The sequence below is a fragment of the Cydia pomonella genome, chromosome 25 (genome assembly GCF_033807575.1).
Source record: "Cydia pomonella isolate Wapato2018A chromosome 25, ilCydPomo1, whole genome shotgun sequence".
NCBI classification, from domain to species: domain Eukaryota; kingdom Metazoa; phylum Arthropoda; class Insecta; order Lepidoptera; family Tortricidae; genus Cydia; species Cydia pomonella.
This window is the reverse complement of record NC_084727.1, coordinates 5,531,260-5,546,778: the sequence shown is the minus strand read 5'-3', so window position 1 is coordinate 5,546,778 and position 15,519 is coordinate 5,531,260. Positions and strand designations below refer to the sequence as shown.

At 40.9% G+C, this 15,519-nt stretch overlaps 1 protein-coding gene across 2 annotated transcripts in view; it reads left to right on the top strand.

Annotated features, from left to right (window-relative positions):
* Positions 1-15,519, top strand: part of LOC133531424 (ATP-citrate synthase) — a 53,006-nt gene that overhangs the window by 32,981 nt on the left and 4,506 nt on the right. For both annotated transcript variants that reach the window (XM_061869630.1, XM_061869629.1), the window contains exons 3-19: positions 725-830; positions 1,858-2,043; positions 2,406-2,519; positions 3,111-3,190; positions 3,705-3,963; positions 4,636-4,726; positions 5,843-5,964; positions 6,566-6,723; positions 7,897-8,059; positions 8,543-8,710; positions 9,825-9,948; positions 11,497-11,594; positions 12,423-12,521; positions 13,055-13,170; positions 13,690-13,830; positions 14,483-14,622; positions 15,166-15,404. In XM_061869630.1, the coding sequence (XP_061725614.1) occupies positions 725-830; positions 1,858-2,043; positions 2,406-2,519; positions 3,111-3,190; positions 3,705-3,963; positions 4,636-4,726; positions 5,843-5,964; positions 6,566-6,723; positions 7,897-8,059; positions 8,543-8,710; positions 9,825-9,948; positions 11,497-11,594; positions 12,423-12,521; positions 13,055-13,170; positions 13,690-13,830; positions 14,483-14,622; positions 15,166-15,404 (2,404 nt within the window). The remainder of the gene's footprint in view (positions 1-724; positions 831-1,857; positions 2,044-2,405; positions 2,520-3,110; positions 3,191-3,704; positions 3,964-4,635; positions 4,727-5,842; positions 5,965-6,565; positions 6,724-7,896; positions 8,060-8,542; positions 8,711-9,824; positions 9,949-11,496; positions 11,595-12,422; positions 12,522-13,054; positions 13,171-13,689; positions 13,831-14,482; positions 14,623-15,165; positions 15,405-15,519) is intronic.

Here is a 15,519-nt window from a genome sequence, read left to right as displayed (position 1 = left end):
TCCATGGGATTAATCCACAGCTTTTTAATTTTGGGGTATTTCGAAACCCCTTTCCAACTCTGAACAATCCGGGACAAAATATTGTCGCATAAAATTTTACAAGCCAAAGTAATTTATGTTTTATTTCTTTCTTATGAATACAGAAAAACAATATGACAGATTAAAACAAACAGTTAATAGCTAGTTACTTCGCAAAACTAATTTAAAACTACTTCCCGCCATACAAATTCAGCTTGTATAAGCGTTTATAACATTTCAAAACCGGGTCTATTGCGAATTTATATTGTTACCTTTATTTCCGAGTTTCCGACGTTTCGACGCAGACTTCATCTGCTGAAAAAAAAAATTGACGACCCACTCGGCATAAAAATATGTTTCACGGGCCCGTTTAATCCCATTTTTTATTTCTAACTTTCGCGACCCATTTACATAGGCTTTGCGACCCCTCCGGGGGTCCCCTCGAGCCCCGAAGGTTGAATAACACTGAATTGAAAAACTCACATATTTGTTTATCTTATGGCATTACAGTTACTGGATTTTAGAGATTGAGGTTTGCACTCTTCAGATACTCGAAACTCACTGATTCGGGTGAGACCCGAATTCGCGACTCCGGCAATTAGCTCCCCGCTCTACCAACTGAGCTATCGAGACTTACCCGTTGGCAGCGTTATTGTCTAATACAGAAATAATTAAATATAATTAACAATGTATGTTTGTGTTTCAGGCACATAGCGCCAGGGACAGCGTTGGTGCCGTGCCGGTTCGCGACCTTCGAGCAGAACACCGTGTGGGAAGACGAGCTCGGCAAGAACCCATGGCTCTCCAAAGAGGTATGTATCTCGTTGTGACAAGGTCTGTGTGGACAGCATTGGTGCCGCGCCAGCTCACCTTCGACGACGACTTAGACACAACTTGACTGACTTGGCTGACTTCATACCTACTTGATACATTATATGAAATTATCAATCGTGATAAAACTTCCAAGCCATTAAAAACTTCATTTATTATCTGCTTTCTTATTGTTTACGATACGATATCTTAGAAATTGCAATACACTTAAACTGATTTATTATCTTTTATTATCTCTGGTATAAGTCATGTTGTTATTGTCTTTGGATTAGATATTTACGATATTTGTGTTGCAAAGGTCAAAGACAAAGAGTCTGGCATTATTCGTTATTGTTTTAAATCAGACATACTAATCAGCTTATATAAATCCCTTTGATACCTGATAACGTTATTGCAACAAAATATCAATTCAAATAATAACCCATAAATATATATAGAATAAAAATAAATAGTTGAAGACATGGAAATGGAAACAAGCATCGCTTTTCAAGCGGCGAATGCCGGCGAAATAAATGGCGAATTAATATTCAGACTGGTTTTTATTTTGATGTAGATCTTTTTTCCTTCAGAGATTGATGAAATCCCTAATTCGGATGAGTTCCCTACTCTGCACAATATAAGCGCAATTTCATCTAAAAAATATTTCACTGAGTTATGAAAACGTATAGTATTTTCGCAACTCAATAGAAAGCAACATACTTTTTTCGGGAATAGTTAGAATTTCGCCCTTCCCAGGTACGACGTGACTGCTTTGCCAAAGGGACTCAAGAAATGCTTAGAAAATTGCGTCATTGATTAATCACTCACAAAGAGCAGGGCCCTGGAATGCTCCTATTGTTGACCACTTGTTTATGTACTATAGAAGATATAACAATTGGTAATTAAATTATATTTATTGCACACGTATTATATCGGTATATAGACAGAACAATCTTGTGAGTCAAGTGTGATTATTTTCCTAGATAACTTTAAATCAACACCGTATTAATAATGCATCGTTGTCAACAGCAATTGGTCGTGAAGCCCGACCAGCTGATCAAGCGTCGCGGCAAGCTCGGCCTGGTCGGCGTGAACAAGTCCGCGGGCGACGTGCGCCGCTGGCTCAGCGAGCACATGGGCAAGGAGCAGGCCGTCGGCGCCGCCGTCGGGAAACTCAGACACTTCATCGTGGAACCCTTCGTCAAACACGACGCGGTCAGTACTTAAGCGACGAATCGGTGGAGGTATATTGTTCCAGCATTTCCTTGCACGGTACCGAAAACTCAGCGGTACTGCGCCTGGGGATCCGTAAAACGAGTCTTCGTCAAACGTCTAAGACTATACCCCCGGGTTTTGCGTCCGGGAATGTATTTATTAACACTGTTTATTGCACAAATAGTTATCAGACTGTGAAATAAAAATAAGTAGTAAGTACTGAATGTGCTTAGAAATCGGATTTTAAATTTTTTACCTATTTTTCCTTCAACTCAGGGGTATATGTCTGTGACAGCTCAATCTAAATTTAGGTCACTGACATGTTTGAATGTAAATCTAAAGGAACTGTTGTTATTTTTCAGAATGAGGAGATGTACATTTGCATACAGTCGGGCAGACGCACAGACACCATCCTGTTCCACCACCAGGGAGGCGTGGATGTCGGCGATGTTGACGCTTTGGCCGTCCGGCTCGAGGTAATTGCTAATTTACTATAGGAAATATACTATAATACTTTTACAAATTCTAATACTCGTTATTGCACACCTTGATACAAGAAAATAATACAGAGAATACCACAACTCGAGCAGAGGCAAACAACAGGCGATATATCTTATTAACCTTTAGAAACGGGACTTATCGGGTATTCAGTTTTTAAATTTACCTCCGACGATTCGAGGACGGCGTTGTCCCCGTTACATTGGAAATTTGTGTGACCTCCTATCATCGCTCGAAACGATGCCGCCATACCTTTAACCTTTGATCTATTAGATGGCGCCACTTTTTGATATTTAGCAATTTTAACACATATCAGTAAAAGAATAAGGATCAAAGTCAAATGGCGTTCTAAAAGTTTTAATCATGTGTCGAAAGATGACAGTAAATTTATTGTGGCTTACAAAGTTCCATTTCTATTTCAAATTCTCTTTACACAAGGGAATGTCACTGAATAATCAAACGATGGAATGAATTGTGAATAATCAAATACATATTTGTTAGTTAACGTACTGTAAACTGGTTTTTTTGTATACAAATAGTTTTTATTTGCTTTTTGTTGTGTATTCCAGGTAGCGGTAGACACATTCCCCACCGGAGAAGAAATCGATAGGACTCTGCTCAAAAACATCAAGTCTGCTTCCACTAAAAGGTAATCATTTTATACAGTAATTTTGTCGCTTAAATTTAAAATTGTAATTCGTTTTTGTTATAAACCGAAATATATGTCACATACTGAAGAAAAAGTGACCACGGCCTGCAGTGGGCGAGGCCGGAAACAAGCCAGCGTTTTCAGGATGGTATTCCACCTGTCCAATTTCTTGGTGCAATGTGTATTTGTATCTCATATTTTGCTTAATGAGAGAGTGAGACTTTCTACTTTAGACATTGGTGTGGTAGTATATTAATCATATTTTTAGCATGGTTCAAAGTACAATGTTGTGAAATTGGTAGTGTAATTGTAGTTATTTATTTCAACCTATATTACTGGGATGCACAAACGTTAACATTCGGCTGTACTCGCGGGCGTCAGTGGACGTGTTGGTGGAAGGGTTAACATAACTATGTTTGGATGAGAATATTTCCAACAGAGCGCAGAGATCGCCCTTTCATATCCCAATAATAATATGATTAGTCTCAATATTAAAATCCCTAAATCATTTCAGGATATTGACGACCTTCATCCTCTCCCTCTACCGCGTATACGTGGACCTATACTTCACGTATATGGAGATCAACCCCATCGTGATCACCAACGAGCGCATCTACCTGCTGGACCTGGCGGCCAAGCTGGACCAGACGGCGGACTTCATCTGCGCCAAGAACTGGGGCTCCGTCACCTTCCCTCCTCCGTTTGGGCGCGACGCCTACCCTGAGGAGGCGCACATCGCGGACTTGGACGCCAAGAGTGGAGCTAGTCTTAAGGTCAGAATAAAACGTAAATAAGTCTGTTTTTGTTGGTAAAAAGACGCATTAGGAGCAGTTTTAACATAAAATATTGAGATGGGCCGGTCTTAAGGTGAGTCGGGAATTCGTAAAAACTTACTTTTTTTTATACTTCGTCGGTGGCAAACAAGCATACGGCCCGCCTGATGGTAAGCAGTCTCCATAGGCTATGTACGCCTGCAACTCCAGAGGAGTTACATGTGCGTTGCGGACCCTAACCTCTATTGTTGTTGGATGCTTAAAAGTCGGATTAGGAGCAGTAATAATGCAAAATGTGGCTAAAATGCGTGGACCCTGAAGGTTAGAAGTTTTAGAACTTTATTACACCCATTGATCTTTTAATATTACATAGATTTTTTTAATATTATAAGTGCTAGGAACATTAAAAAATATGTATGAAACCTGTTTTACGCTCCTAATTTAATAATAATAAATAAATAAACCGGTCGGGCATATGACTTATGACTAAAACACAAAATTCTGTAAATATATTTTCCATAATGTCAATATACAGAGAGGAAAGTGAGGACTACGTTTGTATAAAGAATCGATCGTCATCTTTATCTTAAGGTTCTAGGTGAGCGCTCTCAAGTTTTGATATTTTTATCGATTATTTTCGTAACTGTTTTAAAAATGACATGTTATTTCCAGCTGACGATCCTGAACAAGTCGGGGCGCATCTGGACCATGGTGGCGGGCGGCGGCGCGTCCGTCGTCTACACCGACACCATCTGCGAGCTGGGTACGTGCGATCACCATTTTTATCTATATTTTATATTGGATATACTGTTTGTGTTGTATCAAAACCCAACAATTTACAGGCGTCAGCCTACAATGTATCAACTTTATGTTTTTTATGCATTTTTATTCTAAATCTAGTTGGGCAATGACTTGAATACCACAAATGTTCGGTTTTGATGAGCTATCGAAATGTCAGACTGTGACAAAAACAAGAAAATCATTCGAATTTCCAATCCTTATAAACCATGAAATAATAGTTATTTACGATACAAGTGCAGAAAATAGGAAATTCGCAAGGAGTGCTGATAAAGTAAAGAATGACCGAAGGGGGTGATTTAAATCGACACGAGTTGCGAATTACATATTCGCACGTGTATCGTACAACGTTCTACAGTACATATGGCTCTAAAGTTTCGACATATGCACGTGTGCGGGAAAGTAGCACCATATGTACTGTAAAAAACAATTTAAACAGATTATATTGCGTATAATGAATTTCAGACACATTCCAATGTCGACGTCGACGTCTCCCGTTGACCACGAACGCTCTAAAGGGTTCGAGAGCTCAAAAATTTTGAATTCATTACACGCGACGTAACCCAATGAAATAGATTCATTTCTCTCACTTATATTGAAAGATAAGACACCTATCAAGATATTATTATGACAAAGTCACGTCTAAAGCTTTTTATCTCGTGTCTGTTTGTAAATAACACATATATTGCTTGAGTTTTCTATATATTTAAGTATTTATATATTATATACAAGGTAGCCAAAAATATGTGCATTCCGTTGCCAGGGAGGTTTTGGGATTATCTTGAGCAACTTTTACTATGGGACCAATCCCGAAATGACTTAAAGAAAACGTTACCCTCCCATGGAAAATGGACCAGCTAAAATGTATGGAACAGCCACAATAATTTGTCGTGATTTCGGGATTGGTCCCATAGTAAAATTTGCTCAGTATAAGCCCAAAACCTCCCTGGCAATGGGAATGCACATATTTTTTGGCCACCGTGTATATCGTTGTTTGAGTACCCACAACACAAGCCTTCTCCAGCTTACAGTGGGACTTAGTCAATTTGTGTAAGAATGTCCCTATAATATTTATTTATAGGCGGCGCCGCCGAGCTGGCCAACTACGGCGAGTACTCGGGCGCGCCCACGGAGTCGCAGACGGCCGACTACGCCAAGACCATCTTCAGCCTCATGTGCCGCGAGAAGCACCCCAACGGGAAGGTGCGTGCCATCACTAACCTCATATTTGACTTTTATCCCTTTCTTACTAATACATAAATCAAGTGCGTTGTAATATGCAGATCTTTATGAGAGACGGCACACGGCTTGCGTGACGTGCGCGGCTCAAACATATTAGCGCTAGCGCACGCAGCCGGTGCTGGCCTTAAAACAAACGATTAATATCTAATTGAGACTTGTAGCGCGTTCATATATATCAAATAAAAAAAAATATATTACTTTGCTAATCCGCGAAAAGATAACGGGCTAGTCAATCAGTGCTAACCCGTTATACTTACTTGCGTATTTTTACATGCAATTAATGTTCCCACCTTCCCACCGCAAAAATAAATACGCAAATAAATATAACAACCCACCACCGAAAGTGCAAAACTCGACATGTGTTTCGTCTCCCTAAGAGGCATCCTCAGGAGATGTTGACTGTACGAACGGACCACTGATTGACTAGCACGTTGTCTTTTCGCAGATAAGCAAAGTAATATCTTTTGTTTTAATTAATATGGATTTCCACAAAGTAACGCCTGATTCTATTCATTATTTCATGAATATCGCCATACAATGTTTTCTTTTTAATAATTTCCAGGTCCTGATCATAGGTGGCGGTATCGCCAACTTCACGAACGTGGCTGACACGTTCCGCGGCATCATCACCGCGATCGACACCTACAAGGACGCTCTCATACAATACAACATCACCATCTTCGTGAGGAGAGGAGGCCCCAACTACCAGGAGGGACTTAGGTAACCATATACCCTTCTCACTTGTACATACTAACTAGAAAAAGATAGCTAACTTTATAAATGTCGCTGATACCTTTCGCGGTGTTATCACCGCCATCGACACCTACAAGGACGCTCTCATACAGTACAACATCACCATCTTCGTGAGGAGAGGAGGCCCCAACTACCAGGAGGGACTTAGGTAACCATATACCCTTCTCACTTGTACATACTAACTAGAAAAAGATAGCTAACTTTATAAATGTCGCTGATACCTTTCGCGGTGTTATCACCGCCATCGACACCTACAAGGACGCTCTCATACAGTACAACATCACCATCTTCGTGAGGAGAGGAGGCCCCAACTACCAGGAGGGACTTAGGTAACCATATACCCTTCTCACTTGTACATACGAAATAGAAAGAGGTAGCTAACTTTATAAATGTCGCTGATACCTTTGGTGGTGTTATCACCGCCATCGACACCTACAAAGCATACAATAAGGAGCCCATACATGAAAAGTACGCAATTATAGTTTGGTTTACGATATCTTAATTCATCCATTGCAGTCGACAAGTAAAAAAAAATCGATTATCAATGTTCCTCCCATTGGTTATTGTATTTTCATCACACTTGCTCGATAAAGATCTTATTTCATGCAGGTGTACTGAAGGGCAAAGGTCTATTTTGTTCCCAAGGGAGTTATGGATTGCGAAAAAAAAGAATAGGGAGTTATAGTTTTTTTAAATTATGTCACTTATTCATACAAACCAAGTAGCATAAATGAGTTTTACTTTTAAAATACTGACGTTTATAATTTCATATTTTTGTTTATGTTTAAAATTATTTAATTTGATCAATTTAACAGCCGTTTAAAATATTTTTACATAATTTTCAATCGTGGCTGAATGCCGAATATGAATGTGTCTTCGATGCCTAACCTGTCAAGAAATTACAAAATGGAGGACGAATGTTTGATATGTCACCGTATTTAAGAATTGTTCGCTTAAAATTTCGTTTTTTCTTCGCAAGTGTGATGAAAAACATTGTGTGAAGCTCCGGGGGTAAGAATATTGTAAACTCGGGTCCTTAATTCCCTCGTATCCAAAATTTCACTTACCCCCCTCGTTGCACAATGTACTATTGTAGTACTAGTATGTATAATAGTATTTTAACAACATTTCCTTCACCAGGCAAATGCGCGAAGTCGGGCACCGCCTCCGCATCCCCCTGTACGTGTTCGGGCCCGAGGCCAACATGACGGCCATCGTGGGGCTGGCGCTCGGCCACTCGCCCATCCCCAAGGAGCACCAGCTGGACTACGCGCCTAAGCAGCTGCCTAAACCTATACCCTGCGTAAGTTGACCATTTTCCTCTGTCTTACCAGATCTAAAGTTGTATAAAAGATAGCTAATGTCCGCAGGGCGACACTGATCCTTTCGGGCATTCTCGGCTCCGTTCGGCTCAGCATTGCTACGAGCAATTATTAGGGTTGGCACAACTGGACGTCCTTTTGCGTGCACGACCACAGATAAGATAATGACTTGAATTTTGACAACTCTAAATAGCCGAAAGCGATAGTGCCATACATTAGAAAGGGACAGCATGGTTCGTCCCTGAATCGCTGTCAAACTTCGGTTTAGTAGGAAATGTCGTTTCTGTACCGTGGTACTATTATTTAAACTGTGTCTAATCTAAATATTACAAATACTCAATTTTCATTGAACTTATAGAGTTCGTGTGTAATATATACTTGCAGCCCACGTGAGTCCTCAATCTTTTGAAACAGTAAAAGCTTAGAAGTGGCAATGTATAGTTATTAATAATTTATTCTCACAGCCCAAGCCCAAGATCGAGCTGCCCGAGCTGACCCCCAAGCTGCTGGAGCTGGTGTGCTCGCAGTCGCCCACGCGCGGCGAGCTGGGCCAGCCGCTGTGCACCGCCAAGCCGCTCTTCAGCGACCGCACCAAGGCCATCATCTGGGGCATGCAGAACCGCGCCATCCAGGTAACTATACAACATGTCTTAGTAAAAAAAACTTCAAGTGTGTTCGCACTAGACCAAAAATCGACGGGTCTGTAAATCCTGGTCTTTTGATAGGGTTGTGTGGGAATATAGATCCAACATGTAGAGGCCCCTTGGAGAGCTTTAATGTATGTAGAACGCCCGCTGGAACCCGTTCACAGGGGCAACAGTAGACACCCATGAACCGGTCTCAGCAGGCGTTGAGACTTTTGTAGAAAAAGTGAACAGTATAACGATCTATGGATTGAAATTTGGGTTTATTTTTTCCTTTCCAGCAAGCTTATTAACTTTGCCATCCAGATAGAATGTATCTGGCTTGATACAAACAGAACACTTTCAATAACATGAATTCTATAACCTTGTCGAATACTTATTTGATTAATTTAAATGGATAATCACACTCATTTTATTTTAATTTTTATCTTTTCGGACAGTTATTTTTATAATTATTTGTTGGATTTTCTATTGTGTTGTATTAATTTGTAATTATTCATTATTATTCTAATCGAAATGCCCTCATCAATTTTAATTTTGTCTTCTTCCTCGCGTTGTCCCGTCATTTTGCCACGAATCATGGGAGCCTGGGGTCCGCTTGACAACTAATCCCAAGATTTGGCGTAGGCACTAGTTTTTACGAAAGCGACTGCCATCTGACCTTCCAACCCAGAGGGTAAACTCGGCCCGGTTGGGATTAGTCCGGTTTCCTCACGATGTTTTCCTTCACCGAAAAGCGACTAGTAAATATCAAATGATATTTCGTACATAAGTTCCGAAAAACTCATTGGTACGAGCCAGATTTGAACCCGCAACCTCCAGATTGAAAGTCACACGCTTTTACCGCCAGGCCACCAGCACTTACTTATTTTAATTTTGTGTTGACATTAAAATCCATATCATTAAATTTAGTTATGTGCCTCCTTCTGGGACACCAGGTACTTGAGCATACGATCGTACCCAGTGCCGCAAATAGGGCAGTCCGGCTTCTCAATAATGGGGGAAAGTGGGCCCTATCCGTTCCTGTATGTATTATTATTTTTTGGGACAGTAAATTTACTTTTTATTTATTTATTTTATGCAACGCTTCATTGTTCCCCAGGGCATGCTGGACTTCGACTACATCTGCCGCCGCGCGGAGCCGTCCGTGGTCGCCATCGTGTACCCCTTCACCGCCGACCACAAGCAGAAGTACTACTTCGGCAACAAGGAGGTCTTCATTCCCGGTGAGTTGTTGGTTACTCGAAAATAACTGCGAAAGGTGCACTTATGACTTGCATTTTTTATGAATGTCTGGACCTTGGAGGATTTAACAACTGGAGAGGCCTCTAAGAGCTTACCCCTCTAAGCTCGGCCAATGGCGATATGTATTGTACGGACTGACTTTAATCTAACGTACAAATAGCCATACATTCGACGTGGCCCTCCCCCGCTGACTGTTTTGTACAGAAAATTACAGTCAAAACGTTTCCATTTGTAAAATCCTCCAAGGTCTGAACTCTCAATTCACTTTAAACGAGCAATTCTTGTATATTTATACATATATTTCGGGGATCTCGAAAACGGCTCTAAGTGATTTCGATGAGCTATATGGGGGTTTCCGGGTGCGAAAAATCGATCTAGCTAGATCTTATGTCTGGGAAAACGCGCATTTTTGTGTTTTTATATGTTTTATCTTGTCTCCCAGATGTTTATAATACAAACTTGGTACGACCACCTTGGTTCGACGTAAGAGTTGGCCAAAGGCGCCCAGCCTTCACAAGTTTGGTTATACTTTATCGAAACGAGTTAGCAAATAATAAAATAGAATACAATAATATTTATTCAGGCAACACATCAATTATTACAAAAAAGAAAATACATTAACAACAACAAGAAATAAAAAATAAGAAGTGTTAGTTGAGGAATACGAAACAGACGGATAAGGATGTGAGGCTGAAATGGTCTCTCAGCATTGCAGTTGGCACGACTAAGCGTTGTCAACGGCGCTGGTTTTCTGTGGAGCCAGCGTGGTGTGCCGAACGGCGTACTGCGCGACTTGTGCGACAGATAATAATAAATAAACAGTTAAAGTTCGAATAACTTACTTTTGTGTAGAAATTTAATTGTTAGTATTAAGTAGGTGTTTTCTTAATTGGAATAATTAGTAACATTTGTACTTATTCAAATTTATATTAAGCTCTTATTCTGAATCTTAATGCATGCTGTGATTGCCTTTAAGTGGGGGATCAATTATAAATGTGCTCTTTTTGTATGTAAATTATAGTATGTGAATTGTATCTCTGTTGGTGATCCTAATAAAAAAAGAAACAAATAAAAGCGCCCTCTCTTTTGCACATTTGTATGCTAAAAATGTCGGTGGGTGTGAATATTTATAGGGAGCGTGCATGAACTGTAGGAGGCAGCACAGGAGCCGTCAGATTGTTGGCGCGAGGCGTAAATGTGATGTTTACTGTTCCGATGTAGCCCACAAGATGGCAGAACCTACTATGCAGAACAAAACACGTGACGTGTAAATGTACATGTATATAATTCTGATTCCGGCCACAAGATGGCAGACCCTCCAACGCGCACGGCCTATAGAAAGATTGTCGATGGGTGCCGCCTTGGTCCGGATGGCAGAGTTATGGCATAATATAATTAATTAATTTTCGTATTGAAAATCTGTATTTAAGATAAAATATCCATAACATGTTATTAAATGACGTCCATAAAAAAAAACCATGGTTCCCATCCATAATTCCGTTTTCATAATAAATGTGTGCTTGTTACAGTGTTCTCTGACATGGACGTGGCGATGCGCAAGCACCAGGAGGCGACCGTGCTTGTCAACTTCGCTTCGCTCCGTTCCGCCTATGACAGCACCATGCAGGTACAATATATGGGGATTACAGGTCGATTCACAAGAGCTGGCACGGATGGAATGAATAAGTGGATGAAAATATCTATGTGTGTATCACATTAACCAATAAAATGGCGGCTCAGGGTGTATACCGATCATAGAGGTACAATAAGTATAGAGATGAAATGGTAGAGCCAGCAGATGACCGAACGAGATGCTCTTACGGAACATTCAGTAGGAGTAGCAGAGAAAGCGCTATGATTGTTTGTCCTTGTCACAGTTCCATTTTTTTTATTCCCCATCGTAAATTTTAGTTTGGCTTATGGTGGGCAACAAATAACCCGAACAAATTACGTAGGTTGTTTTTGGTGTCGTGTCAGGAATGTTAAAACGTGTTTTTAATTTGGCCGCATTGCGTATGTTCTGTCGCTTACGGGCGCACGCGTATAGCAATCTATGCGATCTCACCATCTATGATACCGATACAGGTGTCACTCGCACACTGAAATTTCTAACTTTCGTTTATTCCATTCGTGAATCAACCTGTACTTACTCAAACCGCGATCTGATATTAGTCGGTGATTTAACGTCATCGTCATTAGATCGATCTGCTCGAATCATTGCAATTGTGGAAGCTTTGTGAAATGAATACTTTTGGGAAAGGAACAAACAATGAAACAAGAAGCTGCTTCAGTTTTGACACCATCATACTTAGCACCTGTGAAATTAAACGTTTTTCAGCTTTTTTGAGAAGTAAAGTGTATTGTACAGGGCTCATACAGATATATTATTTACTGATTAAATTATTGCCACATGTTTAATAAATATATATCTAAAGGTAACTTTTTTGTTGAACAGGCTATGCAGCACCCCCAGATCAACACGATCGTGATCATCGCTGAAGGCATCCCCGAGAACATGACCAGGAAGATCATCAAGCTGGCTGACGCGAGAGGCGTAAGTTTACAAAAAAAATTCTACTACCTTCTAGTCCATGTATGGGCAATTTTTATATTAGTTGACGTTTTTTCTTCCTTTAGATTTTGAAGTTTGAAGAGCTTTTCATAATTTTTTTAGAGTTATTATTGTTGTTGGGGTGTTGTGGGCTGTCACACGTCGACCAAGCAGTGATCTATTGTGACGGCCCTTTAAATTTCATTACTAATGCCCGTTGAATCCAGGAAAATCCAGATTCTTTGGGCCGTAATCTATGCAAGCTTAACTCCTGGAATCCCAGTAGTTAACATTTTTCACACAAATAGCTACCTTAGGGTTTTAAATTTAGAAACAAGTTTTAGTTGTTATATCGTATTGGCGGGACCGACTTCATGAAAATGTGCGTAAGGATGGTATTCCACCTGTCTAATTTCTTGGTCCAATGTGTATATGCATATAACATTTTGCTTAATGAGTGAGTGAGACGCAATGCACATTAGACAAAGAAATTGGACAGGTGGAATACCATCCTCATGCAATGTATGTATTGACAGGTGAACATCATCGGCCCCGCTACCGTCGGCGGCATCAAGCCGGGCTGCTTCAAGATCGGCAACACGGCCGGCATGATCGACAACATCGTCGACAGCAAGCTCTACAGGCCCGGCAGGTCAGTTCAAACTTGGAATCTATCAACGTGTAGATAAAGTTGATAATTCAACGAACATTCAACATGTTTACATCTCACTCACACTTGTACAGTAGGAGGAGTGCTCAAGGTATAAATATGGCCGACCATTCTAGACAGCTCATTCAATCGTCCACCGTCAACATCTCCTGAGGATGCCTCGTAGACAGGCGGAACACGTGTCGAGTTTTGTACTTTTGGTGGCGGTTATATTTATTTGCGTATTGGGGAGTGGGAACATAAATTGCATGTAAAAATACGCAAGTAAGTATAACGGGTTGGCACTGATTGACTAGCACGTTATCTTTTCGCGGATTAGCAAAGTAATATTTTTGTTTTAATTAGCTAGAGTGAGCCAAAGCAATTTGGTAAGATAGAAATTGCAGTTAGGTAATTCTTTTGCTACAAATTATTAGATGACTTTAGAGAGACTCCAGTCCAGCAGTCTGAAGTACATTTAGTGATGATGTAAATACAAATTAATATATAACTTTGTTGCAGTGTGGCCTACGTGTCCCGTTCAGGCGGTATGAGCAACGAGCTGAACAACATCATCTCCAAAGAAGCTGACGGCGTCTGCGAGGGAGTTGCTATTGGAGGAGACCGCTACCCTGGCACCACCTTCATCGACCATCTGCTGAGGTAACAACCCCTATATTTAACCGTGTAATACAATTTTGAGATATAGGAAGCGTGCATTAAACTGTAGGGGGCAGCACAGGAGACGTCAGATTTTTGGCGCGAGGTGTAAATGTGAAGTTCATGCTTCTAATGTAGCCTACAAGATGGCGGAATCTACTATGCCCAAGAAAGAGAACCGTAGATAAAAAGTAACTTTTTGTTGCCTTTTCACACTTAACCTTTTTGACGCCAACGACGGTTGTGTCCGAACCGCAGATACAACGCCAACAACGGATTTAACCGTCACAGACCACAGAACATAAACCTCAATGTAAAGTTCAATTTCATCATATTACTAAGACTCCGCTGTCCGTCTGTCCGTCACCAGGCTGTACCTCATGAACCGTGATAGTTAGACGGTTGAAATTTTCAAGGATGTATTGTATGTATTTCTGTTGCCGCTATAACAACAAATACTAAAAAACAGAATAAAAAAAAATTAAGGGGGGCTCTCATACAACAAACGTGATTTTTTGCAGTTTTTATAGATAATGGTCGTGCGCGAGTCTGACTCACACTTGACCAGTTTATTAATCATCATCACCATTCCACGCAGACGACGTCGCGAGCAGGAACTAGCAGAATGTAACTCAATTGCAACTTTTGTCAACAGATTCGAAGCTGACCCCAACGTGAAGATGCTAGTGCTGCTTGGAGAAGTCGGCGGTGTGGAGGAGTACCACGTGTGTCGCGCCATCAAGGAGGGCCGCATCAAGAAACCCATGGTCGCCTGGTGCATCGGCACATGCTCAGGTAAACTTTAAGTCCCACTTCTGATACTTACTTAGTTCTAACATTAGGCAAACTTTTCATTCCGCCAGCTCAAGCTGATAAGTTTACCAATATTAGTTAACTTAGAGCTGAAGCTTATCAAGGCAGTGGTGATTTAGTGGCCATATTCAATAACTAAGACTGACATTTGATTGTCATTTTTGAAATGTCATGCCGGATGAAGTTTAAATACTATAGGGACCGTGCGCGTTGGAAGATCTGCCGTCTTGTGGCGTAAATTACAAACTCAAGCTTGACATTTACATTTCGCGCTAATAAGGGCACTTGTGCTGCCCCCTGCAGATCATGCACGCTCCCTGTTTGAATGGCATGATGATGTGTAGCATACATCAATCTATAATAATTCATATCCTTTTTAATGCCTATCGTACGCGGTGTTAAACTAAATAAAGGATAGCAACCCTCGGAATTTGCATAAGCAGCATAATATCTTTACCATTTTAAGAATACGACTAAACCCACGTAATATTCGCTTCCTCCAGCTAACGTAACTTATTTTTGCAGACATGTTCACCTCTGAAGTCCAATTCGGCCACGCCGGTTCTCTCGCCGGCTCTGCCTTAGAAAAGGCCTTCGCCAAGAACCAGGGCCTCAAGGCCTATGGCGTCACCGTACCTGAGAGTTTCGACAGTCTGGGCGCCGCGGTCCGGCAGGTGTACCAGAAGCTGGTGCAGGAGGGCAAGATCATAGTCAAGGAGGAGGAGGAACCGCCGAAGGTGCCCATGGACTACGATTGGGCGAGGGTGAGTTCGAAATACATGTTATTGAAAAATATACATTTTTAAGCGGGATTAAACCTTATTCCTTCAGCCTAAATGAATAGGATTTAAATCGATCACGCTTCGCGTTTTTAAATTT